The following is a 10,441-nucleotide window of genomic DNA, read 5'->3' as shown; positions in this document are numbered from 1 at the left end:
CAATTTCTTCAGATAATTAGAACTCCCATTTGATTAATATGTACTGAAGCAAACGAACTCATTCATATTTATCATATATTTAAAAATAATAACTGTTTAAAATATTACGGAAAACGGGGACAGTGAGACAACGTAGTCTAAACCGGGACAGTCCCGGGTAATACGGGACGGTTGGAATGTTTGGTTGTTATCGTAAATTGTTATAAATTAGAAAGCAGACCTTTTGAGCCCTCTCACTGAGGGCTAACGCTCGAAACTTGAGCTTTCAAATGTCTTTACGGTGGTCATTTTACCATATCAAACCAGTAGATAAACCCGTCTCTGAGTTTCGCTTAGCAGTTAGCGGGAGTTGTCTGCTTTCCTCCCCACCCTACCTTCCCCTTACCCCACGGAAATCTAGACCTCTCTTTTCTTCCATTCTTGATTCAAAGGGCCCTAGGGATGGATTCTGCTTGTTTTGTCCAAAAATGCTCGCGCTGTCAATTCTCCCTAGGGCAAAGCAATAATTTTAGACTACAGCGAGCTAACTATATTTTTTTAGGTTTTCATATCCTATTGTTTTTGTTGGCGTCCTACAATTTTTTATTGCACAACCAGTTCAACCCAGTTGCCTAACATCAGATGTCCAACAGCGTATACTGTGAGGAAAGCAGATTAATGGTGGTCGATTGCTACTTCCCAAAGCGTGTTCCTTCTTTTCTTTGCAGGCCTTTCTTTATCATCTACACGCTATACTTCAATACACATGACGTTGGACAAACTCAAAGCGCCTCCTGGAAACTTTGAGAAATCCGGAATCTGTCAAACGTATCGGAAGATAATAGATAATTGCGTCATACAATGACCCCATTCGTGTATTTGTCAACGTTTCGTAACTCATTCGGGGTCAGTCAATGGCAGACCACAATACAGTTCATTGAGTGTATCAAAGATCTAATATAAACGTCTTCCTGTTTCCCTTTCACAATACGGTGAGCAAGAGACGATTCTGATCAATCCACATTTTGAGGTTCGCTGAAGCTCCAAACGTAAGTTTATTTTGTTCCTTACATGTGATAATCATTATTAATTGTTTTGAAGGCGTAGGAAAAAAGTAATTCGAATCCGTCGTTCCAAGATTCGTAAGATAAAAAATCGCGCTTTTGCTGTGTTGGATGGTAATAGATCTAGATGACCCACATCTGGGGATTATGGGATAAAAATGCTACTCAGTATAGATGTCTTTGATTTTTGATCGTTGACTGCAAATGAGTTGCAAAATCAAAAATGAATAAACTTTTCGAGTGAGGACAAGATCAAGCGTACTGTTTTTACCGTCTTCGGCTCAACGCATTTTCAGTTTATCGCCTCAAAAAGTCTGAAAGAACTGAAGTCATAGCCCGGAGTCGTAGCGAGTAACATCCATACACAAGCAGGGCGCAAAAGCAAGCTTTTGGGGACGTGTATAGAACTATTAGTTCATATCATAAACATAACGATGCAATAAGAACCCAAACCGGTTGAACACAACGCAATAAAGTTGAATTCACCGTCAACCGCACTGAAGACGCATTCAATTAGCATGTAGCTGGTTAGAGTGGAGTCATTGTGTTCCTTTCGCTCTTATGGTCGAGGTAACTCGTACTGAACTGTACAATTATTATTTTAATAATGAAAATTGTAAATTCATATATATTGGTACCAAAAAAGGATGATTAATTGGCGGGACCTAAAACTCGGATCGGTCTCACCATTCAAACCTCATGGCAACTTTAGCTATAGATATTACTCAACTCCCTTGCACTGGATATTATCTAGTAAGGAGACATGCCCTATGCCTTGGCTTTTTATACATTTCAATCGAGGTTTCACTATATTACCCTGCAGCCCATGGTGCTTATGATAAGTAGCTCCAGTTATGCATTGAGAAGGAAGCAAGACTTGTGTCACGCTTTGCTTCACTTAAAGTTGTTTCAAACTCTATGATTTTTTTGCTTGCTAAACTACGAAACAAACAAGGCAAAAGATGGATCGAAGAAAGACAGGAAGAAGCCGCTTTACTTGCCTTCAGGCTTTGCCTCAAAATTTAAAAAAATTCCTTCAACGTTATCTTGCAGATATGATATGTCTCCCCAAAGGAAAACAATGATATCTTTCAACAGCGCTTTCTTGCACGATATGATCTCTTTTCCGCATCCACCCACCATATTTAACCCGCGAAAAGAAAAGACAAATTAGAGATCTTTTTAAATATCACTAAATATCGTGATATGATCAGGTTCTTTTATGACTGGGCCGGGGAGTAAAACAGGTGGGGAAACATTAAACAATTGGAACTGGTGCAAACTGGTTACACTTCCGGGAAAAGGCAGTTGCTAGCAACTGCCTGTGACGCTTTGTTGTAAACAGTGGGCCGAATTTCCGCGGGGTTACATCAACGTAAGAATTTTTGTCGAATCACCCTTACCTTTTTAAGCTGAAATCTTACGCACAAAAGTTTTAAATTGCAAAGGAGATGCTTGTTTTATTAATGTGTGAATTGAAAGCATCTAAAACACTACCAAATTGAATTTCCAGAGAATTTTTGAGTGTAAACTGAGTGACGTCTCGTTTGCATCAGACTAGATTGCCAAATAAGTTTTCTGAAGTTTTAATTACAGTTTTAATGCAAGTTTCCTTTAATTTCGACGTTCACTTAAGCATTTTCGCTCCATAGTTCTTGGAATTGATAATGGACGCAAAGAACTCTAAACTAACTGGTTTTTAAGGAGCGAGAGGGGGAAACCGGAGTACCCAGAGAAAAACCTACCTCTCGGACTGGACTGGAGAACCAAGAAACTAAACCCACTTCCGACCCAAAGTACGTCTTGGAATCGAACCCGGTCACATTGCGCGACCAACCTGGTATAGTCTTCCTCAATTTCTGCTGTTTCGAGCGCCTTGAAACAAATTCCAAGTAAATTGAAATTCGATAAATCCGTGACATATTCCTACAACTTTTCTGTACCTGACAATTTTCTATGAATTCTAAGTTAGAAAAATAACTTTTTTGAACAAAGGGCCTTTGCTCTTTGAATGCTTAGAGAAGAATGCTTAGAGAAGAATAACGTTCTTTGTGTGACGGTATGTAAAAAAAATAGAATGTTGTAAAAAAAAAAACAGCTTAGACCAACCGCATGGAAAACTATAATAAATAATAGTGAAAACCTGATTAAAAAATATAAAATAACAAATGAAGCACAAGGCACTTCTGCAATCACGACTTTTGAGACACCTCCTTTCACTGCAAATAAATGAAATGCATGTGTTTTATTTCAGTTTAATCCCAAAATGAAAGCTGAATCAGTGAAATGCGGTCGGTCGTCTCTGGAATTTGAAACTAATGACAAAATGACGTTTTTTAGTTTGCATCCAATTGGTTGCCTTTCGGAAGAATGCAACACATCAATCTTTAATTCCTCGTAACACGAGTAAACATTTTTTAGTTACAACCGTATGACGTACGATTCAGTTAAAATAATTTTTTGGAGCGTTAGGTTTCTTGTTAGCCGCAACGAAAAACTGAACGAGCTGGATCTGGAGCTCATCACGTGGGGGTGCTATGGCTTATCTCGTCCGCTTGGCATAGGATGTCGTACTAGTATTTGTTTCATATTTAGATCCGGAAGTCCATAACCAGTGGCACTTCCCATAAACTTGTTCCTGCATTTATGTATGGGAGTGAAATATGTCGGTTGCAAGAAGGAGTCTGTGCAAGGGTCTTCCTCACTGGAAAGTGGAAAGATGTTTTGTTCTGTTCGTGTGTTAAACTAGCCTGCATGACAGGCGCTTTATGAGCCAAGCGGGGCGAACGCGATATTTCGCGCGGAGCGCGGCGCCTGTCATGCAGACTAGTGATGTAAACAGAACAGACTGACGCTGTCCAAGAAGGTCACATGCTCGACCCCATTTCAGCGCAACAAGCACTGCGAGTGTCCTTTGTAACGTACAAAGCTGGAAGCAAGCTCTCTTACAACAGCTGCTCTTTTTTCTTAATTTTCACTCGATGCAGACTTGATTCTGATAGCCATCTCTGCAAGGAGAGTTAATATTCAAGACAAGCGTTAATTTTAAACGGAAAATTTTAGGTACGTGACTCAAGGAAAGTGAGTAGGCGATTTTTTAAGATTTCGGTCTCCTAACGGATTTTTTTCTGGTCATGATGCAAGATCAGTGAAACCAAAAGATCCAACCTCGCGTTATTTTGCGGTGTTTTGCATTGTTTGGAATTAACAGTTTCTAGGAAGTTCGAATCTATTTATCATGCATGATGTGTTTCAACTGTTTCAATAGTTTCGTTATTATGCAGGGAGAGGGGGTGTGCAGAAACATAGAAACTTAAAGTAAATGCTCCTAAAGATTTTCTCTCATAAAGGGACCTTTATATGGCTTTAATTTGTAATATTCTACAAGGAGGATTGTTTCATAAAGACTTTTCAGGGTTTAAAGAACGATGTTTCACTCCAGAGCGTGCCGTATTTTACCCCTCCCTAAGGGAAGTCTTAAGATTCTCAAATAGTGCTTACGTCAGTTGACGCACCAATCCTCGACAAGACTAGGAAAGGATGTCTTTAGCATTTATAAGTATTGATGAAATATACCGCCCTTAACTTCCTTTGCAGAATTGAGTTCGTGTCATATGGCTGTGTGTTAGACCAAGAAGAATTCAGTGCGAACTACACTTTGGAACTGCGAGATTTCACTGACAACATGGCGGACAATGAGTCTCGCGAAGAACTAACAGTCGAGCACAATAAGCGTGCGCTCGTTGCAAAAGCATTTGAAAGAATAAAGTTGTTGTTCAACGTTCTGGTGCAGTTTAGCTCGCCCGAAGAAAGTGCTCTTAAAAGTGGGATCCAGTGGTTAGAATTGCGAGGAGAAAAAGATAGTTTAACCAAAGCTAAGGTGGGTGAATTTTTTTTTTCTCGACGCGTTCATTTTCATTATCCTTTTCGAGCTGTGGATTACAAAAAACTTCCGCTTTGAGGATAAAGAGCGATATTGGATCCTGCAAGAACATGTCGCTTCTTTCTCATTACGAATATATCGCAAACATGCGAAGAGTGATTTGATTTCAACGGGAGTTTACAAATTTAGTCGATAGCTAGATTGTTTCCTGCCTTATTCGGGATTAACACTCAGCTCTCTGCTCTATCATGCTGTGTTCGTGTAAGCCATGTTTCGCACCACAATAAAGAGTTATCAATTATTGACTTTATTGAGACAAAGAATCTTTTGACGGATGAAGATTCAGTTGCTCTTGATGCTATGTATACAGAACATCCCTTTGGAAACACCGCAATGTCCACTCCGTGCCAACAACAATTTCACAATGCATTTCCTCGTTTTCTTCGACTAAAATCTCTTTCTACATAAAAATTCTAGGAATATATCAAGTCACTTTGTAACCCGGAGTTGACCGTCAATGTTCATTTTGGCAAAGAGTTCTACAGTGTGCTACTGGATGCAAGAGACAACCTTGAAAAGACCACAAGTGCAGTGGTAAATTTCCCTGCCTGCAACTCTTGCTCAATACAAGGAGGGGCCTTGGCAGTAACCATGGCCAAGTCAGTCATTGAAGAGAGACTAAAACCATCACAGCCCACTTCGCAACCCAATGTCATTGAACCGCAGCTGAGAGATTTTGCTTTAAAACTTGGCTATTCCAATCATGTTATTGACCAGGCAGTTCAAAAACTGGGCTGTAAGGTGACGCAGAATACCCTTCTGGATGAACTTCTTAAAACAACTGCTTCATTGCCATATCAAATATCTGCAGGGTCTTCCCAGCCCAAGCCTTCCTCTTCATCATTGGCACCTTATCCTAGACGAGAAGTTGTTACCAGAGGTCCTTCAAACACACCACCTAGTATGCCACGTTATGACAGTGCATCAGAACAGATGGTTAGATCCCCAGTGCACCAGAATTGGGAGAGGGAACCTTCACCAGGGCCAGTGCCACACTATGCTTTGAGAGATCCTGCTCAGAAAAGTACAATTCCCAGAACAGGTTATGAGATGCCTGGGGATCTTATGGAATGGGGAATTCATCGAGGCACTAAAAGAGGCTATGAACCACAGCGTCCACCTGACATTGTTGCCAGAGGTGCACCTGCAACATCTGCCAAGCCTCTAATGCAAGTCCATGCTCCACATTATCCTAACCAAGTGTCTTCAGTGTGTGACAACAGTGCAGATGGTGTATGTAACAGTGGCACAAGTGCTAGTGATAGAATTGACGAACAGGAACAGTTAATGTATCAGCAGATTGTTGGGGCCAAAAAGGCAGCTACAAACACGTCGTCAAACTTAAGACCTGTTGTCATTGATGGAAGTAATGTGGCAATGAGGTGAGCTTACTTGCAATTTCAATATTATTACATGGGGTGAAAATTTATTGTTTTGCCTAGAATAGAAGTTTTAAGATTTTAAAAAAACAATAGAGAAAAATGCTATATTAAAACAATTCAAGGCATTTTATGGATGTTAATGCCATTTTGTAGAAAACTGTATTGATTAGTGGGACAAGGAAGCTTTAGTAGCTTCCCCTGTGGTTCAAGGGTTAAATCACATGATTTTTAAATGACTCATTTGAATTTGTTCATATGAATTTGCTCAACCAAAATGTCATGAAACTTAAACAAAAAAACTGTTTTACAGCATTAAACCATATATCTATGCATATATTTTACATTCGTCTAATTTTAGTGTATCTAGTCTGTAGATTGCTCAGTACTTAGTAAATAAATGTCTTTGCTTCAGCAAACAATAATATGCCATTTGACTTTTAATTTAGGTAACATGTAGAGACCTGCTTTATTATCTTTAAATGAAAAGTAAAGATTATATGCTGCTAAAAAGACAGAAAATAGTACAATCTTAGAAATCTTAATTACGAAAGTTCACGCTCAAGTCAGGATGAAACCAGATAACTTATTTGGAAGCAATGATCTGTAACCTTATAACAGGAAGTTTTTGTGAATAACTTGAGCATGAGCAGTAGACACAGTGCTAATACAAGGTCATATGTCTTGTGGAACGCTGTCACTTATAAGTTCCTCTTTTGTTCTGAGCTTAACAGAATTCTTTACTAAATGTCGAGCATTTTTTGTTTTTACCATTTCCTTTGAGGTTAAGTTGAATGACTGAAGGCCATCAACATAACATTTTTTCCTCTTATAGATTTGAATTAAAAGGAAAATTTTCAGTTTCATTGATGAATGATGGTTATAAATAATTGCTGTCTGTAAAAATAAATTAGTTTTCATCACAGTGCTTAAAATTCCTTTATGCCTTTCTAGTTTTGCGTATTTCTTTAACACAAAAATAATAAACATTTTGTGGCTTTATTTTACTAAAAGGGGTAAAAACTTCCTGTTTACCTTAAACATTTATGGTTACCAATCAGTTTTAATACACAGAGCATTAATTTATTGATCAATCTCTATTTTGGCATTCCCCATAATAGACTTTGTTTGCCCCCCAAAATTTTGCATAAACCACGGGGCACTGCACATTCCCAAGAGCATTTGAAAACAATGGTTTATGCAAAATTTGGGGGTAAACAAAGTGTGTTATGGGGAATGTGAAAATAGAGAATATAATTTATAATTTTGTCATGTTTTGTTTTATCAAATATTGATCATTTTTAATGTTAGAGGTTAATTCCCATATTTGGCACATCTGCTCCCACAATCCTGGCAGTTGAGAGATTCTTATCAATTGGAAATTGATATGCTAATGCCATTCTAGACTTTTCCATTGTTGAAATATTTTCGAGGCTAAATAGCTTTACATGTAGAACAAACAGTTCTTGGAATCATTGAGGAAAGTAGTTGTAAATCTTCTTAATTTTTAAATTTCTTATTAACCTTTAACTCCCAGTGGTCAGTTATAGATTTTACTTTGTCTAAAGATGATTTTACTCATCATTAGGGTTCCCCTCCGGACTTAATAGGCTATTAAAAAGACAATTATAATTATACAAACTTATAGGCTAAATTGGAACATTTCTAATGTGAGTTATATTGCGTCTTTTTTCAGCCATGGACGACAAGATGTTTTCTCTTGCAAAGGCATACAGCTGTGTGTGGATTGGTTCAGGAATAGAGGACATAGGGAAATTACAGTATTTGTTCCTTCATGGCGAAAAGAGGCATCTCGGCCAGAAAAGCCGATCACCGACCAAGAAATTCTGTACAATCTTGAAAGAGATGGTATCCTTGTCTTTACTCCATCAAGAAAAGTAAACGGTCGAAGGATTGTTTGCTATGATGATCGCTTTATCATTAAGCTTGCGGCTGAGACTGATGGCATTGTCGTTTCAAATGACAATTTTAGAGACTTAGCAAGAGAAAATTCCAAGTGGCGAGAGACTGTTGAGCAAAGGTTACTCATGTACTCTTTTGTTGGGGACATGTTCATGGTCCCAGACGACCCCCTGGGAAGGCATGGACCAAATCTGAATGACTTTCTTCGAAAGGGATCTGCGACTCACCCTCGCATTTGTCCTTATTTGAAGAAGTGTACGTATGGCCTTAAGTGCAGGTTTTATCATCCCGAAAGAGACCAAGAGACAATAAATTTAAAACTTGAAAAACTGGTGGGCATATTTGGGGAAAGTGTTCCAGAACCTGCCATGAGGAAGGCAATAAGTGATAATCCAACTGCAACAGTCACTGAATTAGCTAACATTCTGTGTGACACTATGGGTAAACACTAAAATGTATTTTGTAATACATGTCTGTGTTCTAGCATTATGCATGCATACATGTAGGTCATGCAGAGAGTGTGTGGGTATCCACCATGAACATTCTGGGTTCAGAGGAAAGTTACTAAGCCCACATACATCAGAATTATCCATCAAAGAAAACACGGTTGAAGTGAAATGTTCTTTTGTCTAAGAAGTGAGACACCCAATTATCTCAGTTACAGCAAGTGTACAAGAATGTGTACAGCCCTCACCAGATGTGAGCATGTTAGTAGATAAGTTCATTCAGGGTGGGCATTCGGTTTTGTTTGAAATAAATTGCAAGCTGGAATTTAAAAAAAGGGATTAGAAATACATCCCTATATAAACAGCAAAATTAACTTGTGGCCAAGCCCATCAAATTTCTCCTCAAGGAGCTTTGTACAGGTATTAGTACTACATTTCCAACTTGCACTTACATTACAGTTTGCCAGAAACAGTAATCTGCTGTTTGGTGCTGTTTTGTTTGCATTGCTGGTTTTGTTATCAATATTTCCCATTGTTGGGTGTTCTGGTATAACAAATTTGTATTGTTAAACCCCCAAAGTGTTAATTATACTGGTTTCAAGACTTTTAGCCAGGTTGTTGTCATATTATTGTAGGTATCATGGAGTTCCCTGAGATTAATTGCTGGACATGGCATCTTGGATGTGTATGCTTCTAAGTTCTATGCTTTGCGGAAAGAAGTCTTGCACTCTGGGCACTCCAAGATTCCTGTCTCAAAAAATTTTCAAGTCATTTATCGGTGCTTCAGCTTGAAATCTTCAATGGAAAGTTCAATTCTTTATTATTGCTTTTGAATCTCAAACTTCAAGACTTCACTCTCTGTTTGGTATATTTAAGACCATTCTAAATGACAACAGTATGGCGAAAAGTGCTGTCAATCTTAGTATAAAAAAAGTACTCTCTGTGAGAGCTAATTAAAGGCAACTGTCACTTGTGAATTCCTGGTGGAATCAATTGTAAAATGTGTAATTGTAAAATGAAAACATACGTAAAATAATGGGAAAACTCACAAAAAAATATTAAAAAATGGCAAAGATGTTATGCATGAGTTTCGAAGCATTGAGGTTAGTTGTTTTTCTTCCGTTTGTTTCGTGGCCTTTGATTTTAAGGTTTCTGGGCTTATGTTGAAAATTTTTGTTGAATTAAACAGGCAACCTTAAATTTATTGCCCAAGTTTCTAATCAAATGCAAATTTCTTTTTTGGGAAAGTAACCATGTGTGGCTTCGTTACTTTAACGCGTCTTGTTGTGTTACTGCCAATATCGCAATGCAAACACTGGCATATTTTAACGTCTTCTGGCTTTATCAGTTTAAATTAGCAAGGTTTTATGTGTTATGATTTGTTATGTCAGCTATGCAAACTTGTGAAAATTGCCAGGGTAAACCAATGTTACAATGCTTAACTCCATAAAAAAATGACAAAAATAGCAAGTTCTTATTATGTTGAAATAAATTCTTTTCTTGTTATTTTTTTTGACTGGGTCTACTCTTGTGCGAAAAGAAGACTGCAAATCCCTATTCGTTTACAACATTAAACACTGCATCGTTTATTAGTGGTTGGTTTGGGAAGATACTACTACTTTCCCCCCCCCCAATTTCAAGCAAAAAATAACAATACGAAGTAAAAGAACTGTCATTTTACGTTTGATCCACGTTTATTTTTTGATA

General features: G+C 38.1%; 1 protein-coding gene across 2 annotated transcripts; it reads left to right on the top strand.

Annotated features, from left to right (window-relative positions):
- Positions 1–872: 872 nt before the first annotated feature.
- Positions 873–10,240, top strand: LOC138033813 (protein KHNYN-like). Of its 2 annotated transcripts, none has more exons than XM_068881658.1 (4): positions 873–1,028; positions 4,641–4,923; positions 5,404–6,368; positions 8,062–10,240. In XM_068881658.1, the coding sequence occupies exons 2-4, from the start codon at positions 4,729–4,731 to the stop codon at positions 8,738–8,740; spliced, it is 1,839 nt and encodes a 612-aa protein (XP_068737759.1). In that variant the 5' UTR covers positions 873–1,028; positions 4,641–4,728; the 3' UTR covers positions 8,741–10,240. The 2 variants fall into 2 exon arrangements, with proteins under 2 accessions (XP_068737759.1, XP_068737760.1); XM_068881659.1 differs by lacking the exon at positions 873–1,028 and adding an exon at positions 3,932–4,106.
- The last annotated feature ends 201 nt before the right edge of the window (positions 10,241–10,441 follow it).

Source organism: Montipora capricornis, chromosome 14 (assembly GCF_036669925.1).
Source record: "Montipora capricornis isolate CH-2021 chromosome 14, ASM3666992v2, whole genome shotgun sequence".
NCBI lineage: Eukaryota > Metazoa > Cnidaria > Anthozoa > Scleractinia > Acroporidae > Montipora > Montipora capricornis.
The sequence above is the reverse complement of the archived record's forward strand: the minus strand, read 5'-3'. Positions and strand labels throughout refer to the sequence as shown.